Below are 16,891 nucleotides of genomic sequence, written 5' to 3' on the forward strand. Positions count from 1 at the left end.
AAGATCGTGTGCTGAGGGATGCAGTGTGAGAAGACAGGCTGGGATATGAAGGGCTTCGGTAACCAGATGGTTCTGTGTTGGATCCTGAGAGGCCATAGGGAGCCACCGAAGTTTATTGAATAGGGGCAGTTAACACTTAAGTGGAGAATGAACTGGAACAGGGGGTCATCTGTGGCAGGCAGATCCCTCCCCCCTCCCTAATCAGTTATTGCATTAGTCCCAGCCTGAGGTGGTAAAGGCCCGTACCAGGGTGGGAGCAGTGTAAGAATCAAGAAGGGGGCACATTGGAGACGTGATGCAGAATTGAGATGGGCAGTCCTTGGCATCTGCTTAGATACAGGGTGGGGCCTGGGCTGTGGGGTGTTTAGTCCAGAATGGGGAACTGGGATGATGGTGGTGCCCTCTATGGTAATAGTCAGAAAAGGGGATGTTTAGGAGGAAAGATAATGAGTTCAGTTTTGGCCAAATTGAGCTTAAAATGTCCACTAGGGGTAGCTAGGTGGTGTAGTGGATAAAGCACTGGCCCTGGATTCAGGAGGACCTGAGTTCAAATCCAACCTCAGATATTTGACACTTACTAGCTGTGTGACCCTGGGCAAAGCACTTAACCCCAATTGCCTCATCAAAAAAACCCACCACACAATTAAAAAAAACCAACAACCAAAAACATACCAAGTCATTTGGGGGTGGAAGCGGAGCCAGTTTAGGAACAGGGTGGAGATTATACCATCCACTAGAAAGCTGAAGGAGCTTCAGAGGTGACTTCAGAAGGGCCCTCTGAAGTCCCACGACTTAAGCCCCTCATTTTACAGGCTTGATACCCAGTAAGAGCCCTGGGCTTGATAGGAGTCCTAAGCCCTGGGTTCAAATTTGCCACTGAGTAAAGCTCTGCTTAGATCAAGAAAGGGACTTGCCTAAATTCATAAGGTGAGGCAGGATTTGAACCCACCTCCTCTGACTCCAACCCCAAGGCTCCTTCCTGGCTATCAAGCAGTGCACTTGGCCAACCCAGAAGCCAGGGGTTCAAAGAGACATATTTGATCCTGATGGCAGAAAACCTTTGCATCCCGGAGGGCTGGTTTCCTGCTGGGAGGTGGGCAGGTCCAGAGTGGCTGGCTAGCCTGCCCGCATCAGGCTGAGTCCCGGGAGGAGGCTGAAGCGGTTACTGCTTCCTCAAACAGGAAACCACAAGCAGTTTTCAGGCACGCCCTGTCCCTCGGGGAAGCCAGCCCAGAGCTGGCCTGCAGCCCACTTGCCTTCGACGCCCAGCGCTCGGGAACTGCGGGCTGGCAGCACGTGGAGGGTGGCGCGGGCCGGGGGCGTGGCCCCATCCAGCCACTGAGGGAACGGGAAGGAGGGCCTGGCAGGGAGGCCCCGCCCCCTGCTCAGGGCAGCGCGAAGACTGTTGGTGCGCAGGCGCATTAGGCGGGGGTGCGAGGGAGGGAGGAGGCGGTGAGCAGCTCTCTCTCCACCTACTTAGTCCCTATTTGCCACCTGCGCATTAAGAGCCCTTCTCCTCTTAGCCCCACCCTCTCAGCAGCTCCTAAGCCCTGCCCCTCCACTCTTAGCCCTGCCCTGGGCATCTCCTCCCTCCTTTCCTATCCCTCCGGCCCCGCCCCCTCAGCTCCCCCTTCAACCCCAGCTTCAGCCCCCCACCCGCGACTCCTCAAATCCTTCATTTTAATTCAAATCCCCATCTTAATTCCTCCCAAGCCCTGCCCCTCAAATCCTCCTTAGCCCCGCCCCTCAGCCCCCCAATGTGTTTCTACAACCCCCATCTCCTGCGTCCCACTCCCTCCCATCTCCAGTCCCTCCTTCTCAAAGTCTTCTCTTAAATCTCCCACTTAACCCCTCCCCTAGCCCCTCTTCTCAAATCCTCCTGAGTCCCACCCCTCGTCATCTTCCCGTCCTTCAGTCCCGCCACCCCCACCCCTTTCCCCACCCCACTCCTCCCCCTTGGCTCTCATGCCTCCTCTCGGCCAGCCCGAGACACCAGGAGTCCTCGGGAAGAGATGCTCTGAGCCTGCCCCGCCCCGCCCCCCACCCCTGGAAGAGTCAGGAGACGGCTGAAGGGAGGGAGAGAAAGGGGGGAGTGTGGGGGGGGAAGGGAAAACAAGAGGGAGGAGCGTGAGGGAGGGATCCCCGTCCCCCTCCCCGCCCCAGACAGCTTCCCCAATCCCCACCCCTGACACTGTAGTCCCAGCAACCAGGACCACAACAGAGAAAGTAGCCAGGCCATGTCTGTGTCTAGACGGGTAGGGTCCCTGGTGCCCCTGCCCCGCCCCTCCCGTTCCTCAGCTGCCCCCCAACTTCTCAACGTGGATCTTTCTATGCCCCCGGACCCCCCAAGTCGCCTTCTCCCCTCAGCCACCATGCCGCTGGCCGGCAGCGTGCGCTCGGAGGACAGCGAAGCCTACCTGGATGGCTCAGGTAAGTGCTCCCGGCCTGGGGGGTCGGAGTTGGGCTGCTGGACCAGCCCCCCTCCCCCCTGAGCCGGCCCGCACCTGCCCCCTGCCCAGCAGAGGGGGAGCTGAGTCGCCTGCAGAGACAATGCCGGGTGATGGAGGGGGAGCGGCAGGCTTACGGCAGAGAGACCCAGCAGCTGATCCACAAGCAAATGTGAGCCTGGGTCCCAGGGGTGGAGGGTGGCCAGGGAGACTGGGAAATGATTCCCGAGCACTCGAGGCTACCCAGGGCCCCTGTGGGAGCCTGGGCTAGTCCCTTGCCTTCAGGATCTTCATCTAAGGCCTGAGGGTTTGGATAGGATGGCCCACCTCCCAGGTGGCCCGCTCCAGCTCTCCAGGTGACCCGAACCTTAATGCCTCCATCTGGCAGGGTGGAGATCAGTCGTCTGCAACAGGAACAGAGTGAGCTTCAAGTGAAGATGAAGATCTCCCAGAGTCAAGCCCGAAAGCTCCTGGACCAGGCTCGGGAGAAGGACCTTCGGAGCCTTCTGGGGCGCAGGCAGCAGCTCTACAAAGAGGTGGTCAAGGAACAGCAGCGCCTGAAGAAGCTGGACCAACAGGTGGGGCCCGGGCCGGGCAGGCCTCAGGGAGCCCTTCCTTCTAGGCCAAGGGGGGAGCTGGGAGGAGGAGGACCGGGGGCAGAGGCCCTTCTCCATGGCCCTACCCTGGCCCCAGATTGCCAAGTGGGAGGAGCGAGTCCTGATGCAGCTGAAGGACCTCCGGGGCCCGGGCTTGGTGCTGCAGAGGAAGGCCCAGAACCTCCGCAGGGTGACCATCTTGGAGAACCAGCTGGACCGGGTGAGTGCCCCCAGGGGCCCCCACAGGGCGCCAGGTGACCAGTGGGGCTGGCCCCGTGACCCTCGATCCTGCTCTGCAGGCCAACACGCGCTTCGACACGCAGCTGGTGAGGAACAGGATCCTTCGGGAAGAGCTGGGCTTGCTGCACATTCAGAGGAATCGCTTTCTGCACATAGACCACCAGCTGAAGAAGGTCAGGCCCAGGGTCACTGGGCGGGGGAGCAGGGGAAGGAGGGAGGAGGGGCGTCTCTGCCTCCCCCTCACAGACCTGCCGTCCATTCCTGGCCAAGCAGGAGCTGCAGGACATCCGCTCCAACATCCAATCCCACATAGACAATTCCAACGCAGCCTTTGACGCCAGGTAACCTGTGGCCCTTTCTTGCCATGCCGGGGTGTTCCCCTCTCTGAGCTGGGTGAGTGCGGGCACTGGGGCTTGGGACAGGCCTGTCAGACTGAGGGAGTCAATGCTCTCCTCTCAGTGTGGCTGGGACTGGCTCCTGGGGCCCCATCCAGCACGGAAGTCCTCCCCTATAGATGTCTGTGGAACCCTCTTTGAGACAGAGAACCAGCCCCCTATCCACTAGGCATCTCTGGGATCCTCTATGGGGTGAAGTCAACGGTCCACCCAAATATGTTTGTCTGGGAGGCTCCCTGGGATCCTCTCCAGGACGGGGGGCACCAGGCCCCTCTAGATGTGTTTCTGGTGCAGTCCTGTCTGAGCCCGAGGAAGCCAGCTCCAGCCCCCCAAGGCTCACACTGCTTCTTTCCCGGGGCCGGGATTGAGGATGTGACTCCTCGCGTCTTCAGGCTACTTCCCTGAGCCCCCATCCAGGGATGAGGGATCCAGGCTTTCATGAAGACTGGCCCCATCAGTGCCTTTGCGTGCCCTGCCCCCTTTGTGCCTCCCTGCCCCCTCCCCCAATCTCCCCCATGTGCCTCTTCGACCCTCCTCCGTGTGCCCCTTCAAGCCTTCCCCATGTGCCTCTGTGACCCTCTCCCACATGCCCCTGCGGCCCCTGTGTGCCTCTGTGACCCTCCCCCACATGCCCTTGTGGCCCCCATGTGCCTCTGTGACCCTCCCCCACACGCCCCTGTGCCCCGCCCCCGTGTGCCTCTGTGACCCTCCCCCATCTGCCTCTACAGTTCCTCCCATGTGCCTCTATGCCTTCCCCCACATACCTGTGGCGACCCTCCCCCATGTGCACCTGTGTCCCCACATGCCTCTGCGCTTCCCCCCTGCCCCCCAGGGAGGAAGCCAAGCTGAAGCTGAGCCAGCTGCAGGAGAAGCTGGACAAGGATGTGAGCCAGTACAACGCGGAGCTGCAGGTGGTCCAGAGACAGATCTGCCACCTTGAGCAGTTACACAACTTCCTGATCACCAAGAACCAGGAGAGATTAGTGGATGCGGAGGTGCTGGAGGCCCGGCGCAAGCGGGGTGAGGGCCGGGGCACAGAATTCCCAGATGTCGAGCCCACCTTCCCACTCCCCATTCTGCAGATAGAGAAACTGAGGCCCAGATTGGGCCGGGAGCTTGGCCCAGGGCACCCCACTTCTTTAGATGTCATCATACCCGCCCTCCTCTCCATTTGGCAGCGAGGGAAACTGAGGACCTTGACGGGAAAGGGCAGCTAGAGCCTAGGTAGGAGGCCCTTCTTTCTCAAAGCCTCTGAATCCTCTCCCAGAAGGGGGTCCGGGGCTCCCAAGGGAGACTTCCCTGGCCTCTAGTGATGAGAAGAGGTCTTCCCTGAGAGGAAACGGGGTGGGGGAGGAGAGAGACGAAGGCAGAAGGGCAAGGGAGGCCCGCTGAGCCCTGGCGCTCCCGGCAGAGCGGGAGGTGGCCGAGGGCCTTCGCAAGACCTCTCATGAGAAGGCTGTGCTGCAGTACGAGGAGGTGTTGGAGAAACTAGCGGAGATCACGGGCCAGAGCAACGCGGAGGACATCTTCCACACGTACTTGGAAAGTAAGGGAAAGAGGGCCAGGTGGCAGCCGGGCAGCCCCACCTCCGTGGCCAGCCAGAGACGGTGGCCTGCTCAGGCCTCTCCCTCTCCATCTCTTGTCCTTCCGTCTCTTTCCTTCCATCTTCTCTCCTCCTTTCCTCTTCTCAGTCTCTCTCTGCCCCTTGGCTCCCCCTTTTCCCCTTCTCCCCGCCCTCCCCCACTCTGCTCTCCCTTCTCTCCCCCCCCATCTCCTCCCCTTCTTCCCGATCCCTCTCTGCCCCTTCTCTCTCTAGCCTCCCTGTTTCTCTCTTCCACTTACCTCAGATGAGGAAAGAAACTTTGCGGAGTTCACCTTTATCAACGAGCAGAACTCAGAGATGGAGAAGCTCAAGGAGGAAATCCAGGAGGTGAGGCTGTATGTACCTAGTGCTGGAAGCTCCGAGCCCACCTGGCTGCCCCCCAGGGAGATGGACACCCATTGAGTCTCAGGCTCCTCATCCGTAAAGTGGGGACATAATGCCCCCCTCCCAGCTTTGTGGGAGGGTCACGAAAGGCCCCAAGGGATTCCTGAGCGTTGTCGTTGTCATCTCTAGATCCAGGATGCCCTGACTCAGTTGACCTTAGCCCAAGAAGAATCGGACCGGGGGTCCAAGCGTCAGCAGCTTGATGCCCTGGAGCACCGGAAGGTGGAACTGGCTAAGGAAGCTGAGATAGTGGAGGCCAAGCACAGCAATCTGAGCAAGATCCTAGACCAGCTCAAGGCTGGTGAGGGACCCTGGGCCCAGGAGCAGGTGGAGGGCAGGGTGTGAGCCTGGATCCGAGATTCCACTCAGCTCCCCAGGAATTAAGTGACCTTGGGGCAAGTCACCAAGCCCTTCTCAGCTGGAGGGCACAAAGACTTGGGGGCTCGGAGAAGAGGGATTGAGGAGGGAACGAGGGTCTGGGGAGTCAGGAGCCCAGAGACTAGGAAGCAGTTGAGGGGCTGATGGGCGGGGCCTGCCCAGAGCAGGGATGCTCCGGCCCTTGCTGACCTCCTGCTGGGGGCCTGCCCTGCAGCGATCCAGTCTTTGTTCTACAAGGCCAAGTGTGATGACACGAGGCTCAAAGAACTCCTGGGGGGCAGCCACATGGGGACCAAGATAGTGGAGTTGCTTCTCAGCCTCATCGAGCAGCGTGTGATTGACCTGCTGGCCGCCCAGGCCTTCACTGAGTTCTCGGTGGGTAGAGACCCCGCCCCACCCCCCGGCTGCCGGGATGGGGAGCCCAGCCTGAGCTCCCCAGCTGACCCTGTCCCTGCTCCTTCCTTCCCCTCTCTCAGGAGTCTAGCACCTATAAACCGGAGTCCACTGCCCTCAGACTGCTAGGCCAGAGTGAGGACGCCATCCCCAAGAAACTGGTTCCCCCGCAGCCCCCCTTCAACATGTAAGACGCTAATGAGAAACTGGGGGCCCAGGAGGGAAAGGGGGACAGGGTCAGATGGGAGAAGAAAGGAGAGGACCGAGGTTAGAATTCTGGGAGACATGAAAGCCACGGAGGGAGGAGACGAAAATGGGGATGCAGGGAAGATCTGGGGGGCCATAGAGGGATCCTGGACACTTTCTGAGGGGATAGAAAAGGACGAGCAGGACTAGAGGGACTGAGCGCCGGGGGTGTAGGAGCAAAGGGGATCCCCCTTGGGAGGACGGGAGGGGAAAGGGGAGATGCGGGCCGCTGGGGGAAGGGAGGATTCCAATATGGCCGATGCAGTGAGGCCCTTCCATCCAAGGGACGATCCTGTGGGCCTGGAGCAGACAGACGAAAGGCCCCTGACTCACGAGGAACTAAAAGCCCAAGTCCTCAAGATGGTGAGAAGTGGGGGTCTGGGGGAAGCCCCTCACCTTGTCCCTCTCACCCCTCTTCCTTGAGTTCCCCTCTCTCCCCATTGTCCCCGAGCACCATCTTTTCCACCTCCTCCCCCCACGTCTGTGTCCCACCCTCCTACCTCACTCTGGCTGATCCCTCCATCTCATCTCCCCCATATCTCCCCCCGCCATCTCCCGACTCCCCAATGTCCTCTTGGCTCCCCATCTTCTCTGCATGCTGTCATCCTCATTCAGCCAAGACCGACTCTTCCCTTCTTCCTTCCTCCCCAACTAAATACAGATGCAAATTCGGGAACAGACCAGGGAACTAGGCAAGGACATGCCCACGCAGTTGGCTTTAGGCAAGAAGTCATTAGACAAACCCTCCATGTAGGCCAAGGTTGAACTTCCACCCCAAGGCTTTGGCCTCACTCTGCTCAGAGATCTCATCCTCTCTGGTCACCCAGCTCTCCCCTCCACCACATCCCGCACCCCCCAGCTTTCTCTCTCTTCAGCCCTCAGACTCCTTGTCTGCCCATATCTGGGGGCATCACCAACTCCCAGTTGTTGTGCCTCTCCCTTTCCGGATCTTAGCCTCCTTCCATCCCTTCCGAAGCTCAGCGTGTAGCCCTGGCCTGGGTGGAGATGGGGCTGGGGTGGGTCCAGTGATGCTGTGACCTCCGGGAATAAAAGTTTCTTGCCCCAGGGGGGCCCGTAAGGCGCTGCAGTTCCCTGTCTTTTAATTCACTTTTCTTTTTCTTTCTTTTTTTTTTTTTTTTAGTGAGGCAATTGGGGTTAAGTGACTTGCCCAGGGTCACACAGCTAGTAAGTGTTAAGTGTCTGAAGCCGGATTTGAACTCAGGTACTCCTGACTCCAGGGCCGGTGCTCTATCCACTGCTCTATCTAGCTGCCCCTTAATTCACTTTTCAATCCAATTAGCATCAAGTATCTGCCCCGGCCAGACAATGGGCTAGGAACTGAGAATAGAGAGGGTTGTGTTTTTGTTTGTTTTTTGAAATAAGATCAGTCCCGGCCCCTAAAAAACTCCCTTTCTCTTTGGGAAAGCTCAGTTTACATGACAGAGCAGGAAAAGCACTAAGGGAAGGGCGAAGGGCGGAGGGGGCCTGTCTTCCCCTTGAAGGGAACTGAAAATTCTCCGGAGGGAGGAGTGAAGGCACTTGCATTCCAGACATGGGAGACCACCGACTGGTGGTACAAAGGTCTTGGGGTCCATCATGAATATCATGCAGGAGAGGCCAGTGGTTGGACCCCAGAATTCGTGGAGGGCTCCTGATGTCGGAAGGAAGTGGGCATGTTTGACCTGAGGAAGAGGGGATGGGGAAGAGGAAAGGGACTTGGTGGCAAAATCTGGGACAATGAGGGAAAATCCTTGCAATGAGAGCTCCCCCCACTCCTGCCGGAGTGGACTGCCTGGTGAAGTGGGGGATCCTCCTTTGAGGCCTTCACATAGAGACCCCTTGTTGGATGTTATAGTGAGCCCCTTGGGTGCAGGGGTCACATGAACTTGGACATCGAGGTGCCTTCCAACACTGTTTATATAGTAATAGGCCATAAATACCATCAGCCACCAAGCAGGTCAGGCCACCAGCCACTGACCACCAACTCCCCTTAGCCCCTTCTGGGGACAGCCAGAGCAGGACCTCTAAACTCAAGAGCCTTGGAATAGCAATGCTTCAGCCCACTGCCCTCAGTCATCGTCCTGGAAAGTGTGTGGGTTGGGATTTGCTTGAGAACCATCCAGGGGTCAGCCTAGCCCCTGCTCCTGCAGGTGCTGCAGTCATATCTACTGAAGACCCAGAAAAAAACGTTTGTGTCCCCCAAGTCCTTGGCACTGCCAAATGGTTCATCACATGATTTTATCAGTGGAAATTACTTTTTTTAAAAATGGCATTACTATGAAGAACTGACCCAACCATTTTGGAGAGCAATCTGGAATTATGCCCAGAGTTCTAAAACTGTGTGTACTCTTTGACCTAGCAGAACCACTATTAGGTCTGTTTCCTAAGGTGATCAGGGAAAAGGGAAAAGAACCTATGTGTTTGAACATAGATACAGCAGCTCTCTGTGGTGGCAAAGAACGAAAATAGAGGAGATGACCATCACTCGGGGGATGGCTGAGTAAGTTGTGGTGGAATACTACTATGCTGTGTAAAATGATGAGCTGGTTGGGCTTTTAGAAAAATGTGGAAAGACAGTGAAATGAGCAGAACCAAGTCACCACTGTGTACAGTAACAACAATATTGTTTGAAGAGTAACTGAACAGCTAAACTATTCTGAAAAACATGAATATTCAAATCAACTACAAAGGACTTAGGAAGGAGGATGCTATTCATATTCAGAGAAAGAGGGATGGATGGATGGTTTGTATGGGTCCCTATATATCTATACTGGCCTTCTCTAACATGGGGTTGGAGGGAGGGAGGGAGGGAAACAATTCGAAACTCAACATGCAACAAAAAATAAATGAAAAACCCAGCATTCCTGGCTACTTTGCTGCTGCACCCCCTGGTGCAGAGGTCCATGGGACCTCTCCACTTACTTTGAAGTTGAAACCTTCCATATACTCTCTCCCATTAGAATGTGAACTCCTTGAGGGCAGACTCTTACTCTTCAATTTCTATCAATGCATGTTTAGCAGAGTGCATTACACATAGTGCTTAATAAATACCCCTCCCTTCCTCCTTCCTTTCCTTCCTTCCTCTCTTCATCCTTTCCTTTCCTTTCCTTTCCTTTCCTTTCCTTTCCTTTCCTTTCCTTTCCTTTCCTTTCCTTTCCTTTCCTTTCCTTTCCCTTTCCCTTTCCCTTTTCCTTTTCCTTTTCCTTCCTTCTTTGCTTGCTTTCTTCCTTCAACCTGGAATGAAAGGCTCACTGTCAAATTGTGAAAGGCTCTAAATGTCATACTTGGAAGCCAGTACTTGATCCCAGGGCAATAGGGAGCTACGGAGCTCCTTAAGCAAGGGAGAGATGAGGTCAGACGAGTGCCTGAGGACTTGAGTCACTTTGTTAGCCGTTGTTAACAATGGACGGGAGGATAGGCTCATTGGTGGTGGGGTAGCCTCCCTAACCCAACAGTGCACGCTTGAAAAAGATGAGCACTGAGGGTGGAGCTGGACCAATGGCCCTGTCAGTGGAAAGGAGATGAGAATCTAGGGGAGCTGAGACTAGAAGCAAAAGTGACAGATTTTGCGGGGGCGGCTAGGTGGCACAGTGGATAGAGCACCGGCCCTGGATTCAGGAGTACCTGAGTTCAAATCCGACCTCAGACACTTGACACTTACCAGCTGTGTGACCCTGGGCAGGTCACTTAACCCCCATTGCCCCGCAAACAAACAAAAAAAAAAGTGACAGATTTTGGATATTGGCTCACGTGGGGAGCTCTGAAGGACATGAGTTGTTTTCTCCTCAACCCGTGCAATTGGGGGATTTCAAGTAGGAAATGAGCGCTCAAGAAACCCGGGGAAACGTAACTTATAGAGGTGTTTGAAGGGACAGGAAGTAACAGAGGAGTTGAATAATCCTTTATTCAAAATAACTTCCAGGGTTTCCACGGGTGCGCTTAAAAAGGGGCTCCTTGGGAGTATGGGCTCTGGATCTTTGGGGTTCTCCTGATGTGTCTTCGTAGGATCTCTTTGGGTGCCTGCCTGAGTCTGCTGGGCACCTGTGTTTGGGCGGGGGGGGGCAGGAACCCCGACTCGGATTTGCTGAGGCCATAGGAAATGAGAGCCCCTGCTTCCCCAGATAGTGTCTCCTCCCCTCCCCTCCCCTCTCCTCCCTCCCCCTCTCCCCACCCCGGCAGCTCCACCAGTATTCTACTTCCCTGCAGCCCCTCAAGCTCCGCCCTGGGCCCCAGACTCCAGATATCAGCTATATGACCCTGTTCTGCCAGGCCAGGAAGGGAAGGACACTCATTGAACGGACCTTTGCAGTTTAAGCCGAGGTGAGCGGAGCGGAGGGGAGGGGCAGGAGAGAGGAAATAGAGAGAGACGGAGCCGGTCTATTCCCTGGCTCCTGGTTGGCTCCACTGCTCTCAGCACTCACTGCTCCAGCCGCAGCCCCCCTCCCAGGTCCCACCCTCCAGCAGGCCCAAAGCGAGGCCCAGACGTGGGACCCGGAGACACTGCAGTGAGTGATTGGGATTGGGAAAGGGAGGGGAGGCCTCGGGCGTTCAGCAGCCTAGTCCGGCCACCCCTACTCTTGTCTGGGAGGATTCTGGAGTCCAGCCCTGTAAGCTCCGCCCTTCTCCGGGACCCAGATGTCCCGCTTTACCAGCTCCGCCCTTCTCAGGTCCCTGGAGCGCTCTGCCCATCCCCCTCTTCTCCAGGACCCAGGTGTCCGGCTCCACAAGCCCCTTCCTTCTCCGGACCCAGGTGCGCTCCCCCCATTCCCCTTTTCTCCGGGACCCAGGTGTCCGGCTCCACAAGCCCCGTCCTTCTCGGGACCCAGGTGCGCTCTCCCCTTCCCCCTTTTCTCCCGGACCCAGGTGTCCGGCTCTACAAACCCCACCCTTCTTGGGACCCAGGCCAGCTCTTCTCACTCCCCCTTTCTCTGAGACTCGGTTGTTGGGTTCGACCAGCCGGGGCAGCCCTTCGGGGACCCAGGCCCTAAGGCCGTCCCCCCAAGCCTTGAATCCCAAGGTCCGGGGCCCCTACATTCCTTGTGTCAGAGTTTAGGTATCCCGAGGCTCGGGCCTCTGGACTGATCCCCAGTCTTTCTTGGCTTTGGCTTCCTTTTCTCTGGCATCCAGGTGTCTCCAGGATCTCTGGGCCTTTTTTAGTCCTTATTCTCTCGGAGGATGGGACCGGATATGTAGTAAAGGACTACTGGGGGGACAGCATCCCCAAATAAGGAACAAATAAACCCGTTGCTATAACAACGGCCTTTTCCCACCCCCAACCCCCGCATTCCGGACCGGAGGACCCCCCCCCCAATCTTCCCCTTCTGTTGTCGCTTCCTGTTAGTCGTCACCATGGAAATAGTGACCTCAGCCTCCCTCTCCCCTCCCAGGCCTGGGCCGGGGGAGACGCCTGGGGTGGGTGGGGGTGGGCGGTTACAGCTAGGACGTGGGAGGATGCTGGTCTGGGTCCCTGAGGGGTGGAGACTGGGAATTATTACTTTGCCTCAGTGTCCCCATAGGAGAGCTTCTCTGACCTGGCCCCACCCGCGTGGAGGTTCTGGAAAAGCCCTGGTGGGTACTCCCCGAGTGAGTTCCTAGGGCTGGGCTCCGGGGTCCAACCCCGCCTCTGCCTTGGGCTCCGCCCCAAGAGGTCTCCTCTCTCTCCCTCCCTCTCTTCTTCCTCACCACAGCCCCAGACCTGTGTTCACCACCTACTCTCGCCAGAGCTACCCAGGAGGGAGCCCGCAGATCGTGAGGTGAGCCGCCAAGGGAGCAGGACTCGGACCTGTTTAAAGGTTCAGCCGTAGGGGTAGTGGGCTCTTTAGAGGCCTGGGACGACGGGCGCTTGGGGCTCTGGGCAGATGGGGGCAGGGCAGCTGTGTCTCAGACAGGATCGGGACCACCTAACAGGTCGAGTACCTGGATCACTGATGGGCAGAGAGAATGGAACCGTCTGCTTGGGTCCCTGAAGGGGTTACGTGAGGGCTAAGGTGCAAGCTGGGAGAGTGGACCACTGGGTACCTTAGGTGATGAGTGGGGTCTGAGATGCCTGCGTAAGTAGAAGGGGGTGGCAGCTGGGGGGTTCGGGATCTGGAAAACATGCCAAAGTAACGGGCTTCTGGATCCCAGGCATGGCTGGGGAAGCCCGGGGCATGAAGGGGTAAAGGGAGTCCCCCCCCCCCCTCCGGGTCTCTTCTCTCCAGCTGTGCATTCCAGAGCCGTGACCTCAGGCGGTGACAGTGCCGCCCCCTCTCTCCCCCGCTGTCTGGGATTCCTAGCTCACGTCCTCCCCCTAGTAACCGATGGGGAGGAGGCGGACCCCAGCGTCCAGATCTTGGTGACCTAGGCGCGAATCCTAAAGGGACCTGTGGGAGGCGAAAGGGAGGCTGTCAACCCAATTCCCCCCCCCCCCCCCCCCCCGTGCACTTATTCTCTTAAGGAAGCCTCTGACCTGAGGGCCTATGTGGGTTTCCGGCAGGGGTGGTAAACCTCCTCTGGTAATCTGACTCCGACCCAAGGAACGCAGGCGTCTGGCCCCGCCCCAATCCCTGTCGGGGACACGGGCGTCCAGGGCCCGGCTCCTTCCAGCAGGGATCCCGCCCCCAGCCCCGGCTGGCCTCAGCCCTTACGAGGGGGAAGGGCAGGGGCTCCGCCCAAAGATCCCAGACACATTCCTGGGCCTAAGACAGGCGGAGTACCTTATAAGGCGAGCTCCTGCTGCTGGCTGTGAGACCTCTCCCGCAGCCCCCGCAGTCCCTTGCCTGCCTTGGATGCTCGCTTTCGGGATACAAACTCCCCCTGGTCCCAGCCAACCCAGGACTACGCCCCTACACGCGCCACACCCTCCCCTCCGCCCCCCAAGCAACCCAAAGTCAAACACTTCTACACAAGCGTTGGTTTGTTCCCCTCTTTTTGGTAAGGTGGAGGCGGGGCTCCTAAGACGAGTTTTGGGAACCAGCCCCGAGACTTGGCTTCGTGTCTTCGTGGGCAAATTTGGGGCGGCGGTCTTAACGAAGTGGTCATAGCCAAAAGGTGATCTCTCTCTCTCTCTTTCTCTCCCTCTCATTCTCCTGCTCGCTCATTTCTCTGAGTAGCGGCTCCAAGACCAGTCGGTGTGTCCCATCCCTCTTTCCAGGACGAAGTGTGACGTAAGATATCAGGTAGGGGTGTTCCAGGAAGGACTCTGGAAAAATGAATGGCTCCCGGGGCTCGAGCACGGGACTCACACTTACACTCACACTCTCCACCCCCTCTCCCCCTCCCCCGGCGAAGTCAGGATATTAATTTAGGAGCCTTCTGGGCCTAAGGGGAGGAGTAGCTGCCTGACTAGACACCAGATCCTGGGGGCAAAGTGGGTCTTCTCCTTAGACTGGGTCACCTCTAAAGTCCATTCTGGCTCATTGGAGAGTGGGACCCATGAGGTGCTCGGGATCTCTGGTGCTGAGAGCCCTGACTTGCCTAGGGAGGAGCAGAGAGGACCTTGACTGCAGGATCTAATCTCTCTGGCCATCTGAGACTAGAGCAAGTCTGTCAGACTCTTTTCTGATCTGCCTCTTGGCTTCCTTTCCCCTCAGCCATGGCGGTGACTGTGACTCGAACCACCGTGACCACTACCACCACCTCTTCTGGCCTGGGCTCACACACCATAGTGGGATCTCCTCGGGCACTGACATCCAAGCTGGGCCTCCTGCGCCTGCTGCAACTGGTGTCCACCTGTGTGGCCTTCTCCTTAGTGGTCCATGTGGGCGCTTGGGAGGGGGTCATGGGCCACTGGGCTATGTTTGCCTGGTGCTTTTGCTTTGCCATGACACTGGTGATTCTGATAGTAGAGGTGGGTGGCTTCCAGCCCCGATTCCCACTGTCCTGGCGTAATTTCCCCATCGCCTACGCCTGCTATGCCACCCTGCTCTGCCTCTCCGCCTCCATCATCTACCCTACCACCTATGTCCAGTTCATGGGCCAGGGCCAAAGACGAGACCACGCCATCGCAGCCACCTTCTTCTCCTGCGTGGCCTGCCTCGCCTATGCCACGGAGGTGGCCTGGACCAGAGCCCGGCCGGGGGAGGTCACAGGTTACATGGCCACAGTCCCTGGACTCCTCAAGGTCTTTGAGACTTTCGTGGCCTGTATCATCTTTGCCTTTGCCAGCGACCCATCCATCTACCGGCGTCATGCTGCCCTGGAATGGTGTCTGGCTGTCTACTGTATCTGCTTCATCCTCTCTGCTGTGGCCATCCTCCTGAGCCTGGGTGATTGCACAGGCCAGCTGCCCATCTCGTTCCCCAGCTTCCTCACGGGCCTGGCCGTGCTGGCGGTGGCCCTCTACGCCTCAGCCCTGGTGCTTTGGCCCCTCTATCAGTTCGATGACCGCAAGGGTGGCAGGCCCCGGAGGAGGGAAGATTCTGGCTGCCCCATGCACCACGCCTTTGAGGTGTGTGATTGGGATCGAAGGCTCACGGTGGCCATCCTCACCGCCATCAACTTCCTGGCCTATGTGGCTGACCTGGTATACTCGGCCCGACTGGTCTTCATTAGAGTGTGAGGTGGCCGGCAGCCTTAGCCGCTCCACTTCCAGGCTCCTTGTCCTTCTTTTTCCTTTCTTTGGTCCCCGTTGCTGCTTTTCTCACTGCCTGCATTTCCTTCTTTCCCACCAGCTCTTGGCCTCCTCTTTCTCCTTTCTCCTGCCCTTCTGTCTGTTCCAACTTCCCTCTAAAGAGGTGCTGAGCTTCTTACCCTGGCCCAACCCCCAGAAGCTGTTCTGGGGTCAAGCCCTGCCCAGGGCCATGGGTTCCCACTGCCAAAGCATGTTGGTCCTCCTGCTCCCCTCCCTGCCTGGTCCTGTGTGCCTTAGCCTGTGTGAGTGTTGGGAGAGCTGGGGAGGGCCATGGCAGCCTCCTTCATCCTCCTCCTGCCCGACTGGAGGTGCTCTCTGTGCCAAATGGAACCCCCTCTTCCGACTGAACAATGGAGCCCAAGAGAGACCTGGGACTCTCAATAGGAGGGAGGGAGGGCTCAAGCCTCAAGTACTGCTCCACCTTGGTCTCCATCTTCACAGCACCAGCTGTGGCTCCTCCTGGAAAAGTTCCTCTTCCTACCTGGGGAAAGGGAAGGGAGGAGAGTCAGCACCAGCCCTGCCCATCTGCCTTGGACCTTTCTGGTCTCAGGGAATGTCAGTAAAGACTGAGATGCAAGGGTCAGAAGCACCTGTAGTCTTGGCTTTCCTAAAGACTCACAGGCTGGTGGGAGGGATTTGGAGGACCAGAGAGCAAGGAGCAAATGTTCTCTTCCCAACCTCTTCCTCTCCCATTCCCCCATCGGGGTGTGTGTGTGTGTGTGTGTGTGTGTGTGTGTGTGTGTGTGTGTGTGTGTGTGTGTGTGGTGTGCTCATGCTCACCAGTGTTTTTGCTGCAGATCCTGAGCACTCCCCCCCAATTGCTTCATCTGGGGAGGTGATGTTGGGCTGTGTTGGATGTGATGATGTATTTACTGACTTGCCCCTCCTCCCCACACATCTGCAATTAGTGTCTGCAATTTTTTTTACCTCAATATAAAGATCACATATGAAGTGTTTGTTTTGATGGGTTCTTTTTGTGGGGGTGGGGGTGGGGAGGACTAGGACAGCATCATGAAGTACCCAAACTCCTGAGTCTTGTCAGCATTGGAGGTGAGAGGAAGAGAGGATGGATTGGGAATGGGGTGGGGTGGGGAGGATGTGATAGACTGGAACTGGAGGGGTCAGCTCATTTTCTGCTTGGGAAAGAACCCTGGGCTGGGAGGGAACTTGGGTCCCAGTGCTGGACTCTTCCCAAGTACCCCAATTTTTGGCAAGTCTGGGCCTCCTCGGTTTTCTCATCTTGAAAATGGGAGTGAGGTGGGATGGACTAGTAACAGAAATGAAGAGTATTCCAGTTCTCCACCCTATCTTTGACCTAAGCAGGTGTCATAGGGCAGAAAGTGAATTCCAGGGCTATTTCAGATACTAGCTGTATGACCCTGTGCAGGTTAGTTAACCTTTCTGAGCCTGGATTTTCTCATCTGAAAAATGGGTGGTTGTGAGGATCAAATGAGATAGTATATGTATAAAGTGCTTTGCAAACCTGCAAGTGGAGGGACTATGAAGAGCTAACTCCTCTAGGCCTCAGGATTGCTGCTCTATGGTGGAAGGTCACCTAGTCCTACTTCCTCACTTTATGTATGAGGAAACTAAAGACC

General features: G+C 57.3%; 2 protein-coding genes across 6 annotated transcripts; both read left to right on the forward strand.

Moving 5' to 3' along the window:
• Positions 1-2,550: 2,550 nt before the first annotated feature.
• Positions 2,551-7,735, forward strand: ODAD1 (outer dynein arm docking complex subunit 1). Its single transcript, XM_043995654.1, is given in 14 exon segments — positions 2,551-2,570; positions 2,572-2,619; positions 2,836-3,025; positions 3,141-3,263; positions 3,343-3,456; positions 3,557-3,624; positions 4,511-4,698; positions 5,090-5,224; positions 5,526-5,608; positions 5,795-5,966; positions 6,258-6,418; positions 6,520-6,623; positions 6,967-7,045; positions 7,344-7,735. Coding segments are annotated over 14 exon segments (1,578 nt in total). The 3' UTR covers positions 7,437-7,735.
• Positions 7,736-10,848: 3,113 nt separating this feature from the next.
• Positions 10,849-16,244, forward strand: MYADM (myeloid associated differentiation marker). Of its 5 annotated transcripts, none has more exons than XM_043998472.1 (4): positions 10,849-11,002; positions 12,370-12,435; positions 13,774-13,839; positions 14,254-16,244. In XM_043998472.1, exon 4 carries the CDS (start codon positions 14,256-14,258, stop codon positions 15,219-15,221), a length of 966 nt encoding a protein of 321 aa, XP_043854407.1. In that variant the 5' UTR covers positions 10,849-11,002; positions 12,370-12,435; positions 13,774-13,839; positions 14,254-14,255; the 3' UTR covers positions 15,222-16,244. The 5 variants fall into 5 exon arrangements, with proteins under 5 accessions (XP_043854407.1, XP_043854408.1, XP_043854409.1 ...); XM_043998473.1 differs by lacking the exon at positions 10,849-11,002 and adding an exon at positions 11,038-11,187; XM_043998474.1 differs by lacking the exon at positions 10,849-11,002 and adding an exon at positions 11,234-11,508.
• The last annotated feature ends 647 nt before the right edge of the window (positions 16,245-16,891 follow it).

Source organism: Dromiciops gliroides, chromosome 3 (assembly GCF_019393635.1).
Source record: "Dromiciops gliroides isolate mDroGli1 chromosome 3, mDroGli1.pri, whole genome shotgun sequence".
NCBI classification, from domain to species: Eukaryota; Metazoa; Chordata; class Mammalia; order Microbiotheria; family Microbiotheriidae; genus Dromiciops; species Dromiciops gliroides.

Excerpts from the sequence above, each read along its gene's own strand:
- MYADM (XM_043998472.1), top strand. The coding sequence starts at position 14,256 with ATGGCGGTGACTGTGACTCGAACCACCGTGACCACTACCACCACCTCT.